Source organism: Bos taurus, chromosome 7 (genome assembly GCF_002263795.3).
Source record: "Bos taurus isolate L1 Dominette 01449 registration number 42190680 breed Hereford chromosome 7, ARS-UCD2.0, whole genome shotgun sequence".
NCBI classification, from domain to species: Eukaryota; Metazoa; Chordata; class Mammalia; order Artiodactyla; family Bovidae; genus Bos; species Bos taurus.
Genome location: NC_037334.1, coordinates 67,895,849 through 67,918,423, shown reverse-complemented (window position 1 = coordinate 67,918,423; position 22,575 = coordinate 67,895,849). Strand labels below are relative to the sequence as shown.

Here is a 22,575-nt window from a genome sequence, read left to right as displayed (position 1 = left end):
TTAGGATAAATAATCAGTCTAAATTTTGTTCTCCCTCCTTCATATACCATTATGGATATGGCAGAAGTGGGCTTATGTGAGCATGTGGTGACAGGAACAGAGCAAGTTGAGATTCTAGGAGATGTTGCTTTGATCTGCAACAGGCTAGAACTTCATGCCTGAGTCCTCCCTGGATAAACTCTCTCTGGGCTCCCACAGGACCCACTGAACCAGGATTGAATGGTACTAGTAGACCCTGAGATCTGGGCAGGTATCCCATTGTGCCAAACTGGAATGTCTTCTTTGGTGCTCTCAGCCCCACTGCAGTGATGCTCCCCAGGACCAGCCAGCTCACATCATCAGTTAGCCAAATGCATTCCTTGACACAACACTACATAAACATTTCTACAAACTGCCTTTCCCCCACCTACCACCTCTGGAACTAAATGAGATTCCAGATTGCTGACCTAGGTCCCCTTTTCATCTCTTTCCAGTGGGTTATGGGATCGCCTTACAAGTTGGTTTCTTCCTGGAACCCCAAATGAAAATGCACAATGACCCTCTGGTTTTGACTTTCCATGCTGCTAATGCTAAGTCACTTCAGTCATGTCCGACTCTGTGTGACCCCATAGACGGCAGCCCACCAGGCTCCCCCGTCCCTGAGATTCTCCAGGCAAGAACACTAGAGTGGGTTGCCATTTCCTTCTCCAATGCCTGAAAGTGAAAAGTGAAAGTGAAGTTGCTCAGTTGTGTCCGACCCTCAGAGACCCCATGGACTGCAGCCCACCAGGCTCCTCCATCCATGGGATTTTCCAGGCAAGAGTACTGGAGTGGGGTGCCATTGCCTTGACTTTCCATAAACCCTACTTGGTTTCTTCCCTCCTTGACTCACGAAAGAAAGGTCATCAGGACACATATTTCACCACCTGCTTTTTGTACATTTCCTATCTTCTTCCCACAATTCACCAAAGACCAGAAGAGATGAACTTTCCTCATCTTCTTTCTGTCTGAATGGGACTCATCTATGTCTGAGCCTCAGTTTACCCTGTGATATCATCTGCCATCTATCATTCTCTGGCCTCTAATGATAGAATCATAATGTAGCAAGCAGATGAACACAGACTCATGGGTTTAATATCTTTAAGATGGACTATTTATCACAGAAATGAAACTGTTGATAAACAAGGCAAAAGGAAAGGTGAAGATACCTTAAATATCTCCTATCCTTTACCTCTTGTTGTTCTCCTTATGTATTCTAGGAGAAACATGGTGAAAAGGGTAACTGGAGAAAGACTGGGCATAAGGAGGAAAAGGGAAATATATATAGAAGAATTAAAACTCTAGTACTAATAGGAACAAACTAGAATAATTATTGGATGTTGGAATATAGGAGGAAGAGAAAGTGAGGAAGAAAAGGGACATATATATATATATACTGACTCATCTTGAAGATGCACAAGCTGTATTAGTTTTATGATTTTAAACCAGACAGTATTAAAGTCAAGTGTACCTCATTAAGCCCTGGCCTGTGGCTCTCAGATCTTATTTTTCTTGGCATGTACTATGAAATGTGTGAAGAGAAGAGTTGTAAGGTAGTCACAAGCATTTTTGGCAAAATGGAGAAAATACAATGACATGTTAATATAGTTAATTGAGATTGTCCTGTATTCAATTATGAGACTGTCTTTTATTCTGTCTTCTTACATCCTTTTCTTATATAAAATGCAGTTAATAGTAGATGGAAATACTCAATAGTTTTTTGCTTTTGTCTTTGAGAAATAATTGCTGGTTACCATGACTTGATGGAAACTTTTTATGGGTTGAAGAAATACTAAACTCTGGAAACTTCCATCTGATTTCTTGCACCCCTATGAGAGAGAGCTTCTTGAGGGTTCTCCAAATAGCTAACATGTATCAAAATAGTATTCACTGAACTTTTCCTCCATTGGAGGAACTGGGGCTAGGAGAACTCAAGACACTTGTCCAAGCAAGTCTGTCACAAAGCAGACAAACATAGGGGCCAAATTCAAAGCATAAGCTCTTCAGGGGAAAGGATAGGGAGTGTGGGATGGATGTGTACACATTGCTATATTTAAAATGGATAACCAACAAGGACCTATTGTATAGCACAGAGACCTCTGCTCAGTGTTATGTGGCAGCCTGGATGGGAGGGGATTTTGGGGGAGAATGGATACATGTATATGTATGGTTGAGTTCCTTTGCTGTCCACCAGAAGCTATCACAACACTGCTAATTGGCTATCCTCCAAAACAAAATAAAAAGTTGAAAAAAGAAAAAGCACAGGTTCTTGACCAACAGGGACACTATTTCATCCTTATTCTATATTCTATGGCCCTGGAATAAGTAACTATGCTATTATCTGGTCTATTATATTTTTTTCACTTCTTTTTTGATTCACTTCAATATTTGTGCTATATGATCGAATAATTCTAAATCTAATACATGCAAAACAGAACTATAAAAATTAGTCTAAGTATATGAAGTTAGGGGGTACAAGAGAGGGAATAAGAAATAAAGAAAATTACAGAACATGTCTGCAAAATGTATAAAGGAAAAAATATATAAATTTCCTCCACAATGGTATTCCCTCATTGACCATGCACCATAGCTGAAAGCTCAACACACAGATCTTACCTCTTTGCTCCGCTCCCCACTCCCTCCAGCTCTTTCTTTGCATTTCTGTCTTTGTCTCAGTGTGTTTCTTTCCCTTTACCTGTGTGTGTATATATTTTTTTAAATCAGACTGTTGACCAATTATTTTTGGTATTGTGAATTTTGAAGAGGACAAAGAAGGGAAGAGGACTGCCAAGCCTCTAATTAAATGAACCCTAAAGCTCTGACAGACTGTTCTTGTCACTTAAATTTATAAACCACTGAGAGCCAATAAACACTTAGCTGGCTATAGACATTTAAAAATACAATTAAAGAAAAATCAGTTCATTTTTGTCAACTTGTGGAAGCTTTGCTAATCCTTGTTTCCCAATGAGACACACAAACTTTAAATTCACACATTTCCAAAGGAGTCAGATTTAGTACTTACCTGGTTAAAAAAAAAAAAAAAAAAAGTGGCTTCCCTTATGGCTCAGCTGGTAAAGAATCCACCTGCAATGTGGGAGACCTGGGTTTGATCCCTGGGTTGGGAAGATCCCCTGGAGAAGGAAAAGGCTACCCACTCCAGTATCCTGGCCAGGAGAATTCCATGAACTGTATGGTCCATGGGGGTCTCAAAGAGTCGGACTTGACTGAGGGACTTTCAGTTTCACTTTGGTTAAGTGCATTATTTGGAGCCATAGATGTATTTTATAATTTTTCAGTTTTATCATTAAAATTCTGGTAATATCATGGAAAAAAATAAACAGTAACAAAACACCACCATACTTGGGACTGTAGAATGGGTTTGCTGTCACTGAAACTTTCATTTCTGAATTCAATTAAATACTGTTGAAGCTTGTAAAATTTTCAGTCTTTTGTGACCATATTTGAAACTGCATTCATGCAATTTTTTAAAGAACATAGTATTATAAGGAAATTACAGTCCCTTATGTTTGTAAATAACACAGTAACATTCTTGGGAGCTAGAGAAATAGGTTGGGATACTTTCCCCTATATTAAAAGGCTGTAGAGAACCACACTTTTTGATTTTTGAGATGTGTTTCTGCTTTTTTTTTATTCTGGAAACTAAAATGTTATTTCCTTTGTGAAGCTTATTTAACTCATTTAGGTAGGTTTTGTCATTCTCTGTGTTTCCTCTGATTTGGTTCATATACCTACCCCAGATCTTATTACCTAGTAATTTGAAGTTCCTTTCCATTTTATTTCCTTAACTATAAATTATTTGAGTATGCATTTAGCTCTACATTCAGAGTATTTAGCACATGCCTTGACTCTTAATAAAGTGTTAAAAAAAAACATTTGGTATGAACAAACTAAAAAGACAACCCACAGAATGGGAGAAAATATTTGCAAACAAAGTGACCAACAAGGGATTCATGTCCAAAATATACAGCGCACATATAGTTCTATATAAAAAAGAAATCCCCATCAGAAAATGGGCAGACTTCTCTGGTGGGACAGTGGATAGGTATCTGCCTGCCAATGCAGGGGACTCAGGTTTGATCCCTGGTCCGAGAAGATTCCACACGCTGCGGAGCAACTGAGTCTGGTGCCACAGCTACTAAGCCCCCACTATGAGCCCGCAGGTCACAGCCACTAAAGCCTGTGTGCCTAGAGCCTGTGCTCCACAGAAGAAAAGTCCCACAGTAAGTATGGAAAGAAAAGCAGTGAAAAACTCTAGCAGGGAGGAAGCTCCCATTCCTGTAGCTGAGAGTTGAGAGCTTATCGGAAGAAATGTCAGAGGCCTAAAATCTGCCTCTTATTTACAAACAAGCAAACAAACAAACAATAGACCAAACAAAATAAAACAAAAACTCTCCAACAGCCAAGAAAGGGGTTCTGAGGAAACAAACATTATCCCAACAGAAAAGGTATCTAAAATAGTTAGATTTTTTTTTTTTTTTTCATGTTTGATTGGCTGGGGAGCTGGGAAACACTGGATGGATATTTCAGTTTTACTTGTTTATCTGAGAAGTCAATCTAAGTATAAATAAAACTGTGACCTTTTAATTCAGTTTGTTTCCCATTAACAAGACCAAGAAAATCTGGGCATAGAATGTTATTTTTAAAGAAGAGAACAAAAATTCTTATTAGAAACATTCCAATTGAACTGTAGTGGGAGTTCTAAAGATGCACTAACTCACATTCCCACAAATAAATTTTCTGTTAAAATCCTTTGTGTGTATTTCTCAATCTATAAGACATTCAGGTGACTGCATCCTTTTAAACAAATCTTATATAAAATAAGATTATATGCATACAATGTTAATTTCATGATCATGAACTTCTTATTGCTTCTAATTGCAAAATTCAGACTCAAATTGAAGAAAGTAGAGAAAACCTCTGGGCCATTCATGTATGATGTAAATCAAATCCCTTGTGATTATACAGTGGAAATGACAAATAGATTCAAGGGATTAGATCTGAGAGACGGAGCGCCTGAAAACTATGGACAGAGATTTGTAACACTGTACAGGAGGTGGTGATCAAAAGCATCCCCAAGAAAAAGAAATGCAAGAAGGAAAAATAGTTTTCTGAAGAGGCCTTACGAACAGATGAGAAAAGAAGAGATGCTAAAGGCAAAGGAGAAACGGAAAGATATACATAAGTGAATATAGAGTTTCAAAAAATAGCAAGAAGAGACAAAGAGCCTTCTTAACTGAACAATGCAAAGAAATGGAGGAAAACAATAGAATGGGAAAGTCTAGAGATCTCTTAAAGAAAATTAGAGATACCAAGGGAACATTTCATGCAAAGATGAGTACAGTAAAGGACAGAAGTGGCAAGGACCTAACAGAAGAAGAAGAGATTTAAGAAGAAGTGTCAAGAATAATACACAGAACTGTTCAAAAAAGTCCTAATATCAGGATGACCATGATGGTGTGATCACTCACCTAGAGCCAGACATCCTCGAGTGTGAAGTCAAGGGGCCTTAGGAAGCAGTACTACAAACATAGCTAGTGGAGTTGATGGGATTCTAGCTATTCCAAATACTGAAAGATGATGCTGTGAAAGTGCTGCACTCAATATGCCAGCAAATTTGGAAAACTCAGCAGTGGCCACAGGACTGGAAAAAGTCAGTTTTCATTCCAATCCCAAAGAAAGGCAATGACAAAGAATGTTCAAACTACCACACAATTGCACTCATTTCACATGTTAGCAAGATAATACTCAAAATAGTTCAAGCTAGGCTTCATCAGTATATGAACCGAGAACTTCCAGATGTACAAGTCAGATTTAGAAAAGGCATAGAAACTAGAGATCAAACTGCCAATGTCTGTAGGCTCATAGAAAAAGCAAGAGAATTTCAGAAAAAAACATCTACTTCTGCTTCTGTGACTATGCTAAAATCTTTGATTGTGTGGATCACAAGAAACTGTGGAAAATTCTTAAAGAGAAGGGAATACTAGACCAGATTACCTGGCTCCTGAGAAACCTGTATGCAGGTTAAGAACCAACAGTTAGAACTGGACATGGAACAACGAACTGGTTCAAAATTGGGAAAGGAGTACATTAAGGCTGTATGCTGTCACTATGATTATTTAATTTGTATGCAGAGTACATCGTGCAAAATGCCAGACTTGATGAATCACAAGCTGGAATCAACATTGCCAGGAGAAATATCAATAACCTCAGATATGCAGATACTACTACCCAAATGGCAGAAAGCAAAGAGGAACTAAAGAGCCTCTTGATGAAGGTGATAGAGGAAGTAAAAAAGCTGGTTTAAAACTCAATATCATAAAACTAAGATCATGGCATCTGATCCGATCACTTTGCAGCAAATAGATGGAGGGAAAAAATACAAACAGTGGCAGATTTAATTTTCTTGGGCTCCAAAATCACTGTGCATGATGATTGCAACCATGAAATGAAAAGACACTAGCTCATTGGAAAAAAAGCTATGACAAATGTAGATAGTATATTAAAAAGCAGAGACATCACTGTGCCCACAAAGTCCCTTTAGTCAAAGCTATAGTTTTTCTAGTAGTCATGTTCATATGTGAGAGTTGGTCCATAAAGAAAGCTGAGCACTGAAGAACTGATGCTTTCGAACTATGGTGCAGAAGACTCTTGAGAGTCCTTTGAACTGCAAGGAGATAAAACCAGTCAATCCTAAAGGAAATCAACTCTAAATATTCATTGGAATGACTGATGCTGAAGCTCCAATACTTTGGCTACTCATTGGAAAAGACCCTGAGGCTGGAAAAGATTGAGGGCAGGAGGAGAAGGGGGCGACAGAGGATGAGATGGTTGGATGGCATCACCGACTCAATGGACATGAGTTTGAGCAAACTCCAGGATATAGTGAAGGACAGAGAAGCCTGGTGTGCTGCAGTCCATGAGGTCACAAAGAGTCAGGCATGATTTAGTAACTGAACAAGGTAACAATATTAATTTCATAATTGTGATAAATTTATCATGAGTATGTTAGATGTTATCATTAGAGGACTATCAGGTGAAGGGTGCATGTGAATTGAATCATTTCCATGAATTTTGCAACTCTTCTTTAAATTTAAAGCTATTTATTAAAAAAATGAAAAATAATGTAAAGAGATTAGACATTTGAAGCAAGAAGTAACCTAGCTTTTTAGGGACAGCAGAGTTCTAAAATTAGCTCAAGGCCACACTGCAGGCTCGCAGTAGGTACCTGACTCTCAGCTCAGGGCTCTTTCCCCTCTATCCAGCTGCCACTAAGGAGTGACTGTTTCTGCTTCACCTGAACAGTTCACAGTGTGACCTGCTGGTACAAGTCCAGGGAACTCCCTTAGATCACTCTACTTTTCTATAACCAGAAAACACACCAGTGTTAGGTCAGTAAAACTGACCCAACTTTAAAGCCAGAGGTCAGAAGACTTAGTTAGCCAGTTCATTACCTATTTACTCAACATCCAAAGTCAATACCAGTCAATAACTGGGAGTAAAAATGCAGCACCATTAGATGGAAAATGTGAAACATTCACAGACACACTGGTCTGGGCTAATCTATCTGATTATTCTTTCAATTGGTCAGAGGTTCTGCCACAAAGTGTCATTAAAAAAAAAAGTAATAAAAAATTTCGAGAAGAACAGAGGGGCCAAGTGATCACAGTCTAGCCTCCTGATTCAGTTCAAGCTATTTCGCATCAACACAACCTAAACAGAGGCAAAAAAAAGACCAGTTTTAGGGATACATAGTAAAGAAGTCTTTTTATGCTTCCTGTAACAAAATGTTATTTCTAGCCACTATAGAATATGCTTATCATTTTAGAATAAATGATGAAAAGCAACAATGTCCTGAAAATTTTTATTTCATTGCACTAAACTTATGTTTACTTGTAAATTTTAGAGGTTTAATTTTTTAAGTCAAATGTCAAGGTTTCCAGAGGTTGTGTGCAGAGGACAGGAAGTGCATCCACATCTTCGTAGGAGCAAACACTCTGTCCTCAGGTCTTCAGGATATGGATCTCTACAGTGGGCTGATGCTCAGATATAGTTGTCTTTTAGTTGTTTGGTATGATTGTGTTTGTTTTTAACTATAGAAGGTTTATTTTCCTGTTTAAAGTAAAATTAGCCTAAATCCCTATTTCCTAAGTCTTCCAGTAATAGTTTGTTGCATAGAAAAAGTCTGTATGATATTTAGAGTTCAGCTTCTTTTAGACAGCACTTATCTTTGGGCTGATCACTGCAAATTAGTCACTAGTTGTATAAAAAACAGACAGACAAAAATTCCAACACCCTCCTCAAATAAAACTCCCCGCTCCTAAAGAGGACTGCAAAAAAAAGGGAACTGGGCCACCCATTAGTTTGGTTGAAAGAGTTCTTACATTATAGCCACAAGGATTCTGTGCATTTTCAGAGAATGAGCTCCCTCAGAGTTCTAAAATGCAGGTTTGGGGGTGCATTTGCTTAAAAGATTCTAGCTTTAGCACATTAACATGAAACACAGGATCTCATCAACACAGAGTCAGGCAACTTCTGGCCTCTAGAAGCCCTGCTGAAAAGTTATTCCAGTAAAACGTAAAACGTTGCAGTGTGGTGTGTAATTTAAAAAATACAGCCCATAGTACACGAGATTTTGCTAAGAAAAGGTTCTTACTCCCCACTAATTATCCTCTTTCATTGGCCTGATTTATTTCCCTATATTCATAAAGACTCACAGGCTTGGCAAGAATGCTATGGTTTTGTAATGAGGTGATATATTCTCCACTTACTGAGGATGTATTTCTGTTTCAGGAAACACCTACTCCAATGCGGCTGCTGCTGTTTTAGCAAAATAGAGATCTTGGGATTGGTTGTCAAAGAGAAGATGTGACTTGTGCAACACAGTATATTTGCTTATAGTTGATGTCTTTATGAGAGAGTTATTCAGGGCTCTTTATGGTGATTTATGACTGGTCTTAATTAAAAGAAATATGAGAAATGAAGAAAGCTGATATTCACTGAATTCTTCATGGCTATAAGTCCATGGGGCTGGAGAAGACTTTTGAGAGTCCCTTTGACAGCAAAGAGATCAAACTAGTCAATCCTAAAGAAAATCTACCCTCAATACTCATTGGAAGGACTGTTGCTGAAGCGGAAGCTCCAATACTTCGGCCACCAGATGCGAAAAGCTGACTCATTGGAAAAGACCCTGATAATGGAAAAGGTTGAAGGTAAAAGGAAAAAGGGGCAGCAGAGGATTATATGGTGAGATAGCAGCACTGACTCAATGGACATGAATCTTGGCAAACTGTGGGAGTTAGAGGAGGACAGAGGAGCCTGGCATGCCACAGTCCATGAGGTCACAAAGAGTCAGACACAGCTTTGTGACTAAACAACAACCTGAGCCCACAGTGAAACTTAAAGTTATATTTGTATCATCATACCATTTTATACGAGTTTCTTTAGGAGGGCTGGGGGTAGCTCTTGGGTGGTAGGAATGGTTTTTAGGTTATAGCTCTCTCTCTCTCTTTGTCCATCTTTATGTCTATCGTTCTTTTCGTTTTCCATAGTTGTTTGCCATAAGTACATGGCTCTGCAGAGCCCTTTTCTGCTAAAAGCAGCATGTTTATGGATATCTGATCAACACCAGTATATGGAATATCCACAGAACCCAGTCCTAGCACCAAATCATTCCAGAAAATAGCTTGTGTTTTATATATATATATATATATATATATATATATATAAAGTATTGTATTTACTATTCAGCTTCTTTTAAACACCACACTTCTTTGGGCTGATTAGCACCAATTACTGACTAGTTCTCTAATATGAGAGGATTATCATATCACAAAATACATCATGAAATAAGCATTGCGAATGAATGAATCTTAAATCTTATTACAAGACTGGCAACCTCTTCCTCCAAACTCTCAACTTTTAGTACTCAGAGAAAATTTTCTCTTGGTTGTAACTTATCTTCACATCCTTTATAACCTCTCCCAGTTTATATACTCATGACACTATGACATCATAGGTATTTAAAATGGATCATCAATCAGTTGTACAGAGAGAGCAAATAGCCACTTAATCAATGCAAACCGTAGTCATAAGTTTACCTTAGTTCCTTGAAGGGATCTGCCCTGACATTAGGTGTCTCTATAGATTTAGGGAACACTGTGCCCTCTGCTCCTGCAAACAAAAGAAAAAAGCAAACAGAGGTTGGAGTGTTGGATGGGTCAGCACAATGAATGGAGTTAAATGCGGTGAATCCTTTATACAAACCAATACACACGTATCTGCCACTGGCTCTAGGGCATGTCTCTGTGCTAGGAGAGCATTGAATCAACTCATGCAAGCAGTCTTTGAAAAAACTAGTAACTTCTTTTGAATGTGTTCTTGCTGAGATCAGAGTAAGGTCATGAGGCAAATACCATGTCGACTTAAAAAAAAAGATGCCTAGAAATGGCATAGTCTGAATCTTGTCTCTCATAAAATATTAACAGTTGTCCAGCTGAAAGTGTTTTGAAAACCAGCAACTGGAACTCTGTTACTGCAGCACAGGGCACAAATCACATAACACATATAACAACTAAGCAGTGGGTTAGATGGTGGAGAATACTGTAAGACTATAAGGAATTTGCCTAATGAAAATTAAGCCAATATTTTTCAGCAAATCAAGTTCTACACTATTATCTTGAAATCTTAAACAAAAGAGAACACTATGAGAGATCATTGAAAGTTCAGCACTTTTACAATTTGAGTATTAACATTGATTCCCAACCCAATCTAGACATTTAGCTCTTGATTTTGCCATAAGCTTTTATCTTTACAATTTGTCAACACCAGTTGAATCTTTCCAGCCATAAAGATTGTGATTATCTGATTTGTCCACTCTCAAAGTGTCTTCAAATCATTTAAGCCTCAGTTTATCACAGACAATTGCACTACATATTTGTTTTTCAATTAAACTTAGGCAGTATCCTGTACTCTGAAGTAAAGGTGTTTACTTTTATATGTTCAGTGTACTTCTTTGATACTGTAAGAAGGGGTGGAATAATATCTTGCATTCATGCGTGAATTTCAGGAATCCTCTTGCACTGTTATAATGTGTACAAATCCTCCATTAACCAGCATTATTCGAAATCCAGGTTTATTCTGACACATACTAATGAGTCTATGACAGTGAATTGATTTCCTGGCTTTTGTAGCAACTATGGAAACATTTATTTGATAGGTGTAACAGACCACAAGCAAAATGAGAAAATTTGTTTATTCCATAATACTATATATGGTCATTAAAAGAATATTCTGGTGAATATTATTATTAATGAGATTAATAACATTATTCTGTGAATAATAACTATCATCCTCAGCTAACATTTTTGAGTAACTACCACATTGCTAGATAATGTCATATATATATATAATTTATTCACTACAACAAGACCATGAAATTGACAGTTCCAAGTGGCATAGGGGCACTTCATGTGGGGACACTGAAGATCTTTCACCGTCCATAGACACTTTTACTTTCTAAGATCCCAAATCACATCATTTTAAATATATCAAAATGTACCCACAGCCCCATTAAATTCAATTTTCAGTATAAATTTTCATAAGAATGTTCAGTTTTATTATGTATGTATTATTTATTTTGCTCCTGTGATTGAAGCTTTACTGTGTTCTTAATAACTGTGATGTTTAATTTTATGTGTCAACTTGACCAGATCAAAGATGTCCAGATATTTGACTAAACATTATTTCTGGATGTGTCTGTGAGGGAATTTCCAGATGTGATTAGGAGTAGCATTTGGATACGTGGGCTGAGTAAAGAGTCTGCCCTCTCCAATATGGCTAGGCATCATCCTATCAGATGAGGGTCCGAATACAACAAAGTGGAAGCAGAAGTGTTCAGCCCTTCCTGCCTGACCCTATGAGCGGGAACATTGATCTGCTGTCAGTGATCCTGGTTCTCAGACCTTCAGACCTAGACTGGAATTGACACTACTGACACCCCTAGTATTCAGGCATTTAGACTCAGACTAAACCACACCACTGGCCTTCCTCAAGTCTCCCATTTAACAGACACTGGCTGTGGGACTTCTCAACCTCTGTAAGTATGAGCTGATTTCTTACAGTAAGTCTCTTTCTCTATACAGACCTTATTGGTTCTGTTTCTCTAAAGAACTCTGACTGATGCAGTGACTGAATAAGAATGGGATTGGCACCCCACTCCAGTACTCTTGCCTGGAAAATCCCATGGACGGAGGAGCCTGGAAGGCTGCAATCCATGGGGTCGCTGAGGGTCGGACATGACTGAGCGACTTCACTTTCACTTTTCACTTTCATGCATTGGAGAAGGAAATGGTAACCCACTCCAGTGTTCTTGCCTGGAGAATCCCAGGGACAGGGGAGCCTGGTGGGCTGCCATTCTTGCCTTGAGAATCCCAGGGACAGGGGAGCCTGGTGGGCTGCCATTCTTGCCTTGAGAATCCCAGGGACAGGGGAGCCTGGTGGGCTGCCATTTATGGCGTCGCACAGAGTTGGACACGACTGAAGCGACTTAGCAGCAGCAGCAGATTACAAATTACAATGTAGCTTATGTTACATATGTGTTATATTAGGTTTTACAGAATATCCATTTTCCATCTCCAACATTTTTGGGATCTTTTGAGGGGCGCTGTGGAGGCTGCCAAGTAGATAAAACAGGCTTGCAGAACAGGACCGTGACTGACACATCAGAAGACGGCTCTGGGCTGTCTGAAATCCAAGACCATGCCCTCAGCAACCTCTCAGCACCATCTCGCCTGTCACTGAACAACTCTCATCTGTTGGTACTGCAGTTAACAGGCACTTCCCTTTGACATTCTTAGAGATGCTTAGTTCTTAGTCATTTGAACTCTATTTAAAAATGTCTATATTTCTATGTAATATATGTAATTTAAAGGAACAATTATATGACTCAATAAGGAGAAGAGAATTATTTATTTATTATCTATACTCTCTAGTTTCAGCTCAAATCTCTTTTTCCTCTACCAAGAATTCCATGAAAGCTGCAACAGAAAGAGTATTACTTATTTCTAAATCAGCCATCATTGTCTGACACACTCCCATGGCAATGAACACTGCCCGTGGACAGCTTTCATCATTTGAATTTTTACTAGAATGCTGTGAAGACTCATGTTTCACCTCTTTCTCATGCCCATCATTTTATAAGACCTTTGAAGCCAAAGAAGATCTATGTTGCAACTTCTGCAACTGTGCCAAGCACACACACATAGTGTAGCATAGACTTATTCAGACCAATAATCCCAAAACAAAGAATGGCAAGCTCTTATGAACAATGAACCTCAAAAGCTTGGGCCAATTTTATATCCCGTCCAAACTTTGTGCTGACCCTATTTACTTGTCAAGTACAGTAACAAAACTTCATCTGCTACTTTACTTCTTACATCTTGCTGGACTAGGCTCAAGAAGGAATTCCTCTATTGTAGCTGGGGGATCTGAGCTCGGCCACCCTTCTAAATATACATATATAGTATGACAATAGCGCTTCCAGTACCTTACAGATGCTCATTCTCTGTGTTTGTGGAAAGAAAGAACATGGTCTCCTTTGAACAGCTGAGCCTGGGTCCTCAGCTCGCTGACTGCAGTCGCATCTGCTGCACTCCTGGCTAGGAACAAGTCTTGCTCTGTGTCATATCTTCATCATCTGGCACAGTGCAGGTGCTCAACAAATACTTGTAAGATGGCTACAGCACTCATGAGGTACTGAGCACACACTGTTCAGGGTCTACCTTGGAGACACTCATCTCATTTCTTCAACTAGACTAAGCTCAGTGTGGGCAGGGGCAAGGTCCAATAGAGAATACAGCCAGAGCTGACTTTAGATTTCCAAGACTTCTACTGGATTCATTTCAGTAAGTACTGCCACTTCTGTAAGAGAACTAGTTTACAGCTCTAAAACTCCTCATGTCTCACATATTAAATGAATGTCCACAATCGTGACCTAATGCATTTTAACTATGCCTCTAAAATAAGAGTATGCTTATAAAGGAATGCTATTTGGGTTAAATATAAATATTTCTTTAAAGTAAAATACAATCTAAAGGCTTGCATTTTCTTTCACAGACCAAGAAACTTGCTTATCCTGTACATAAGAGAACTGGGGCTAAAGGCATGTTTAGCTTGTGGTCCTATGGCCAGTAAGTGCTAGAGCTGGGCTTCACATCTGGGCATCTGACTAAAGAACCCACATTTAGCCATGGTGCCCTAGAGTCTTGTTTTCTTAGTGCCAGTCAATGTGGTACTCACTGAAGGCAAGCCAGCAAAACCCAGAGGGGCTAAGCTCTGATAGGTGGAGAAGATGGGTGACTCATAGGCTCTGATGTGGATCAAAGTCAAGGGCATGACACTCAAGCTCCTTCAGCTTCCATCATCCAACCAGATGCCCTTTGATTTTGTTTTTGCTGGACTTCGGCCACAGGGGTCCATATTTCCCATATGCACTGGAGGACGGACTCATGTATATGATTTTCCAGGGGGAAGTAACAAGATCTCTCACTAGCTAAGTGACCTTGGACATAAATCTCTCTGATACTCAGTTTTCTTCTCTGAAAAGAAGGGATACTGATAATACCCTCATCTCCCAGGGATCTTGGGACACTAAATGAGATTTCTGGTCCATAGCAATCATCAGATGCTGCTGCTGCTAAGTTGCTTCAGTCGTGTCCGACTCTGTGCGACCCCATAGATGGCAGTCCACCGGGCTCCCCCGTCCCTGGGATTCTCCAGGCAAGAACACTGGAGTGGTTGCCATTTCCTCCTTCAAGGCATGAAAGTGAAAAGTGAAAGTGAAGTCGCTCAGTCGTGTCCGACTCCTAGGGACCCCATGGACTGCAGCCCACCAGGCTCCTTCGTTCATGGGACTTTCCAGGCAAGAGTACTGGAATGGGGTGCCATTGCCTTCTCCAATCATCAGATGACAGTTAATAAAATAATACTACTCTTATGAAAATGTCCATGAACCCTATTCTTTCCTCCTCTTATCTGGGTCCTCTATGACTCTTAAAAATGAAAATTTAAAGCATGTACTAAAACCTAGAAACAATTGCAACTGTCTTCATTTGATCATCAAAAAAACCCCGGAAAAGCAGGACTATTAATTTCTGCTATTATGAAGCTACAATGTGAGATTCAGAGATGTCAAGAAATTTTCCTAGGTCACACTTGAAGAGGGAGAGCCAGGATTTGAATTCCAGCATTTCAGCTCCAAAACCAATGCCCTTGACCCTACTGTATACCCTCATTCAGCAGATTAAGTAACTCTCTACTTGCACATCTTTTATGAAACATGAAAAAACACCCATGTTTATAGTTTCAAGTAACACCTGCTAAATTCCTTAACACTTGTCTTCTAAAAATAATTCTCATGTACAATGAAATGAGATAACACATTTCCAAAAGACCATTTTTTTCCCCAAGTCCTATCCAATTTCTTGTTTTCACACCATTTTTCACTCTCCCAATCCGCAATATCCATCAGGAGGAATTTCCCCATCCCACTCTCTAGCCATTCTTAGATAATAAAGTATTATCAATTTTATTATTTCAAAAAGGTTTCTATTAAAGCCATACCCACTGATTCCTTCTTTGACACAATATAATTTACTGGCAATAAATGTTCATAAACAGTTTGAGTGAAAAATCCATAAAGCCATTTCAGTTTTATTTTCTTTTTTTTTTTTTTTTTTTTTTTTTTTTTTTTTCAAGCTGATTTTATTTTATTTTTTTTTCCCTCTAATTTTATTTTATTTTTAAACTTTACATAATTGTATTAGTTTTGCCAAATATCAAAATGAATCCGCCACAGGTATACATGTGTTCCCCATCCCGAACCCTCCTCCCTCCTCCCTCCCCATACCATCCCTCAGGGTCGTCCCAGTGCACCAGCCCCAAGCATCCAGCATCATGCATCGAATCTGGACTGGCAACTCGTTTCCTACATGATATTTTACATGTTTCATTGCCATTCTCCCAAATCTTCCCACCCTCTCCCTCTCCCACAGAGTCCATAAGACTGTTCTATACATCAGTGTCTCTTTTGCTGTCTCGTACACCGGGTTATTGTTACCATCTTTCTAAATTCCATATATATGCGTTAGTATACTGTATTTATGTTTTTCCTTCTGGCTTAATGGAAATAAAAGCAAAAATAAACAAATGGGACCTAATTAACCTTAAAAGCTTCTGCACATCAAAGGAAACTATTAGCAAGGTGAAAAGACAGCCTTCAGAATGGGAGAAAATAATAGCAAATGAAGCAACCGACAAACAACTAATCTCAAAAATATACAAGCAACTCCTACAGCTCAACTCCAGAAAAATAAACGACCCAATCAAAAAATGGGCCAAAGAACTAAATAGACATTTCTCCAAAAAAGACATACAGATGGCTAACAAACACATGAAAAGATGCTCAACATCACTCATTATCAGAGAAATGCAAATCAAAACCACTATGAGGTACCATTTCACACCAGTCAGAATGGCTGCGATCCAAAAGTCTACAAATAATAAATGCTGGAGAGGGTGTGGAGAAAAGGGAACCCTCTTACACTGTTGGTGGGAATGCAAACTAGTACAGCCACTATGGAGAACAGTGTGGAGATTCCTTAAAAAACTGGAAATAGAACTGCCTTATGATCCAGCAATCCCACTGCTGGGCATACACACTGAGAAAACCAGAAGGGAAAGAGACACGTGTACCCCAATGTTCATCGCAGCACTGTTTATAATAGCCAAGACATGGAAGCAACCTAGATGTCCATCAGCAGATGAATGGATAAGAAAGCTGTGGTACATATACATAATGGAGTATTACTCAGCCATTAAAAAGAATACATTTGAATCAGTTCTAATGAGGTGGATGAAACTGGAGCCTATTATACATTTCAGTTTTATTTTAAGTTCCATTTAATATCCCTCAAAAATGATTTCATCAATGTGTTTCCATTAGCTGGTTCTCTGCCCAATAACTTAATTCCACACAATCAATCAGGAACTTATAGAGCATGTGACAGGATCTTTCTAAAGTGTTTTGAATCATCATAAAGATCAGCTCAGTGGCTCTTTTTTCCTACTAGCACAGGTAGGGGGTAAACTCACCAAAAAAAAAAAAAAAGTCTCTAATGCACTTTGTTGCCATAGTAACAAAAAAGCCAGCTTCCCTTCTCTGGAAAGTATACTTAAGTTCAGAGCCAAGTTTAGTCATGCTTTTCCCTCAAAGTGTTCTGTATGTCAAGAAACCTGAAATCCAGTCCTATCTCTGTAATGCTGGGAAATCACATAACCCTCTGTGGCCCTTATTTTCCTTCACTATAAAATGAGGGGTGGGATAAGAAGTGTCAGAGCTAAACTGTTTTCTCCCCAAATTGAAAATTTTATAAGGTAACAATCTAATCTAAACAGAAGACTGTCTTTAATCACCTTCATTTCCTACCAGGAAAACAGAGCAACCCTGGGAGAGAGAGAGAGAGAGTGTGTGTGTGTGTGTGTGTGCGTGTGCGCGAGCTCAGTTGTGTCTAACTCTTTGCAACGCTATGGACCGTAGCCTGTCAGTCTCCTCTGTCCATGGAATTCTCAAGGCAAGAATATTGGAGTGGGTTGCCATTCCCTTCTCCAGGGTATCTTCCCAGACCAGTGATCGAATCTAAGTATCTCTGTCTCCTGCATTGGCAGGTGGATTTTTTACCAGTGTGCCCAGCCCTGGAATGGAATACCAAAGAGAAATGCTAAAAATATCTCCGTATTTAAGGAAAAAGGCAAATTAAAGGAGAGAGACATTTGTCCAATTTAAACTGCAATTAATTAGTAGAAATAATCACCAGAAAATAGATCGTAAGAGATAAATGGTAGAGAGCAAAATTTATTGTAGATGAGACTAACTAAAATAAAAACCTGGTTTGTAACTTTTTATTGATCTAAAGCAAATTCAATTTTATAAAAATAATAAACATTAAAATGCCTAAATCGTACATGCTGAAAACAGCCATGGATTAAATATTAGAAGAAAAATTTAGATTGCAGAAAATTGGACTTGAGAGAAATGTGAGACACGAAAGAAAAAATTATAATGATAGAAGATATAATTAGTAACATTGGAGATCAAGAAATATATGACAAATCAACTTTTTTGTTGTACATGGAAAAGGACTACTGTTACAGGTACCGATTCCAAGAAAGACTTTTAAAATGGGCAGACATGGTTTATGAATACTGTTGGAAAACTGATGAAGGAATTAAACAAGCTGAATGGGTTTGCTCTCCTAAATTCCTTCTTGATATACATTCTTTAATACGGACATAATTATGATGAATGCTTTTGTATTAATGAAAATAGACTGAAAATCATCTTTTTGTTAAAACCATGGAGCTAAAATGTTCAACAGGTTCCATATATGAGTTAAAATATCTGATGATCACTGTTTGAAGTCAAACTGTCCTAAGTTTTCCAATTCCTGTTGCTTGGATAGATATATCCTGATTGACAGTCCTTAATAATAGCCATATTTTACCTGATAAAATAAGGTTCTACTTTTATACCAATACTAGATTATAAAACAGAGAAAGAATGTCAGTCCAAAAAAATGGTGATAAGAAAATAGGAGAAAGGAGAAAGGATGATGTGATTTCTTGAAATAACTGAGAACTGGGAAACCAAAGACCTGATTCTCCATAAGCTTATAGCTGACCTTTGGCAATTTAGCCTTAGGTGTTGTTTCCCCATTTGTTATACAAAGTAGGGGTGGTGACTAGATGAGGCCACCTCCAGTCCTGCTATTTTACAAACCTTTAGGTAACCTTGTTGGATGAACCCAATGGCCCAGAGGGGCAGGGTGGGTAGGCTTGATAAGCCCAAACTTAAATGTATTTAACAAATATGTATTGAGCAGGGCACTGTAGAGGTGAACTAGAGAGACATGGAGCTTATAGACCAATAGAATGTAGTATATTCCAGGAGGATACAATGGTGAGTTTAAAAATCAGTAATTAAATAATCTCAGAAATAAAATATACTAGTAACAAATGCTGATAAATGACTTGAAAGGAAAATGAAACATGTCTTTGAAAGTAAAGAACCTGGAGCCACAGGTTGGTCTGGCAGGTGTGTTTCCCGGAAAAGGGGAAGTTTTGCTGATATTTAAGTGTTTAGTAATGACCTAGTCAAGAGAGGGAAAAGATTACACAAACATGGTAGGGTAGGGAAGCTGAGGTCAGTAAGGAAGATTGGTGTCACCAGCCCATATTTATCACAGGTGAGCAGTGTGGAATGACACTGGAGAGACAGGTTGGCTCAGATAATGCAGAGCCATGGTGAAGGTATATATATCTATGTATGTGTGTGTGTGTAAATGTATATTTTAAAATATATAATGTACATACATTTTATATATTATATATAGATTTTATGGTGATATGGTGGCCAAATATATATGAAATGGGGATGTCTCATGGTGAAAGTATCAAGCAGACCTGAGCAAGTTGGCATTTTTCAAAGATTGTGGTGGCAGCATTTTATGGTCGGCATATTTGTGTCCCCCTAAAAGTCACATGCTCCAACTGTAACCCTCACCAGAACTCAACCATGCTGGTACCCTGGTTTCAGCCCTCCCAGCCTTCAGAGCAGTGAGAAATAAATGTCTTGCTGTTTAAGCCACCCAGTCTCTGGTATCTGTTTTAACAGCCTGAGCTGTCTGAGACACTGTATTGTGGAAAAGACACTTGTGGAGGGCAAAGGTATATGAGGCAAAGCAGGGCAGACATGATAACAGGCGGCACTAAAGAACTGGCAGTCAGGTGGAGAAGTGCGGATGAGTTAGGAGATATGTTGAGAGGAAAACCAATGGGATCTAGTGAGGTGCTGGATAAGAGGGAGACAGGATGACCACAGGGCCCAATGGAACAGCTGAAATTGTGGTCAGAGCCAAGTAATTAATACCCAAAGCCAGCTGTGCCCAAGGCAACCTCACACTTCTCCAATAAAATCTAGCTTCTTTGACATTTGATATGTTAACTGTAATAGCAATTGCCTTTACTCAATAACAGAAGTTGCTCTGCATCCAACTGTATTTTTCCTGTGGAGGTACAGGTAACGTGACAAAGAAAAATTTAAGTCTCTTATAGAGCTTATAAGCACTAAAAGAAAACTATGAATAATGTAATAATTCTTTGAATAATGAACATAGTCTTCTGTGAAAGATAATTTTCTGGTTACTCTAACGTTTTAGCTGAACACATGATCATATGCCTCCTATTGCTTAAAATCTTCCTAAAATACACAAGATAATGGTTTTTGCCTCTGTAAGCCCAGGCTCGTGACATGGTTACACTTTGATACTTAATTCTATAATGTCTGAGTGAGACCCATTTTTCCTGAAAACCAATCTTCTCCACAGCATATTACCCAAGGTATGTATAAGAGAGTGAATTGTGGGAGAAATGATCACCGGAAATTCCTTAGAATTTTCCACAGAAACAGTGCTTTTGTATTTAGTTCCTATCATGAAGGTTTGACTTTCTCTTAATAGTATTATTCAGTGAAAAATTCTTTTCAAGGAGTGAGTTGGGTTATGTTTAATCAACAGTTTAAAGTGAATCAAGTAATGAATGAGATAGTAGAGTCTTCACAAATTTCAGGATTAACCACTGAATGAGGCTGTCAATTTCTGAAAGCCATCCCACACATGAGCAACAGACAGACGCAAGGCAGTAACTTTGAGTGAAAAAAGTCACTTGAAATAATAACTTAATCCCATTGTGTCTCCCTGGATGCTGGTGGCATTTAATAAACTGCTAACATGAAACATTTGTGGTCATTACAAGTTGTTTCCAGGATATGCACCAAATACATTATTTTTAGGAATCAGGACAGATTTGCCTAACCTAAAAGTACAGATAATTAATTAATTCAACAAATATTTATAGAGGGCCTACTCCCTAAATGGGTTGGTGGGAAAAACAGATTCAGACTTTCTTCTTTATGGAATCAAAAAATACAAAATCTATAGCCACTCTAAGCATTGCAATATTTGTTGTCTATAAATAGTAAACAATTATGTACTATGTGTGTGTCACAATGCTAAAGCAATATTCACTGTGAAGCTTTGATCTCTGCCCTTTTATGTAGTATTATTATAGTTAGAAAGATATTCAAGAACAAATTTAAATTGATTTTTCATAAAAATTAGTATAAACCATTCTCAATGAGGGTAATGTAGTTCCCAAAGATACAAAATTTGGTCCTGGAGCCAAAATGAATCTTAATCCATTCAAGAATAAAGTAAAAATATACATAATAGATATATATTATCTATTATACTATAATTTCATTGGAGGGGTATAATTAGGAGAATAAAGAACTGAAATGATTGCTTAGAAGAGGGATATCAGAAAAAAGGGTGAAGAGCATTTAAGCCCACTGCTGAGATCTACTGCTCAGGAAAAAAATCTCGGAAATAGTCCTTTCAAAATATTAAGGCTCATTGGCAATGCAACTGGTCACCAAAGACTTCTGATGGAGATGTACAATGAGATGAATGTTGTTTTTATGCCTGCTAACACAGCATCCATTTTGTTGCCCATGGAACAAGGAATAATTTCGACTTTCAAGTCTTATCTATCTTAAGATTATAGCTGCCAGAAAGAGTGATTCCTCTGATGGATCTGAGCAAAATAAATTTAAAAATTGTGGAAAGAATTCACCATTTTAAATGCCATTAAGAACATTCATGGGAAGCCAGAAAGAAAAACACCAATACAGTATACTAACGCATATATATGGAATTTAGAAAGATGGTAACAATAACCTTGTGTACGAGACAGCAAAAGAGACACCGATGTATAGATCAGTCTTATGGACTCTGTGGGAGAGGGAGAGGGTGGGGAGATTTGGGAGAATAGCATTGAAACATGTATAATATCATGTATGAAACGAGTCGCCAGTCCAGGTTCGATGCACGGTACTGGATGCTTGGGGTTGGTGCACTGGGACAACCCAGAGGGAGGGTAGGGGAGGGAGGAGGGAGGAGGGTTCAGGATGGGGAACACAGGTATACCTGTGGTGGATTCATTTCGATATTTGGCAAAACTAATACAATATTGTAAAGTTTAAAAATAAAATAAAATTAAAAAAATAAAATAAAATGATGCACATATTAGAAAGAGAGAAAAAAAAAAAAAGAACATTCATGGGAAGAGATCAAAATATCAGTTTTAATAGGGATTTGAAGAAACTTATTCTAACTCTCATGGATGACTTTGAAGTGTTCAAGACTTCACTGGAAGCAGATGTAAAAAACAGTAAGAAAACTAGAATTGGAAGTGAAACTGGAATATGTGACTGAACTACTGCAACTTTATGATAAAATGTTAATGGATGAGGAGTTGTTTCTTATAGATGAACAAAGAAAGTTTCTATTCTTCTTTTGTCAGCCTTGCCATGTCGCATTTGGGATCTTAGTTCCATAACCAGGTATCGAACTTGCACCCCTCACA

At 38.3% G+C, this 22,575-nt stretch overlaps 1 protein-coding gene across 7 annotated transcripts in view; it reads right to left on the bottom strand.

Annotated features, from left to right (window-relative positions):
• SGCD (sarcoglycan delta) overlaps window positions 1-22,575 on the bottom strand; it is a 1,117,349-nt gene that overhangs the window by 106,428 nt on the left and 988,346 nt on the right. For all 7 annotated transcript variants that reach the window (XM_059888161.1, XM_024994220.2, XM_059888159.1 and 4 more), the window contains one exon: window positions 10,137-10,209. In XM_059888161.1, the coding sequence (XP_059744144.1) occupies window positions 10,137-10,209 (73 nt within the window). The remainder of the gene's footprint in view (window positions 1-10,136; window positions 10,210-22,575) is intronic.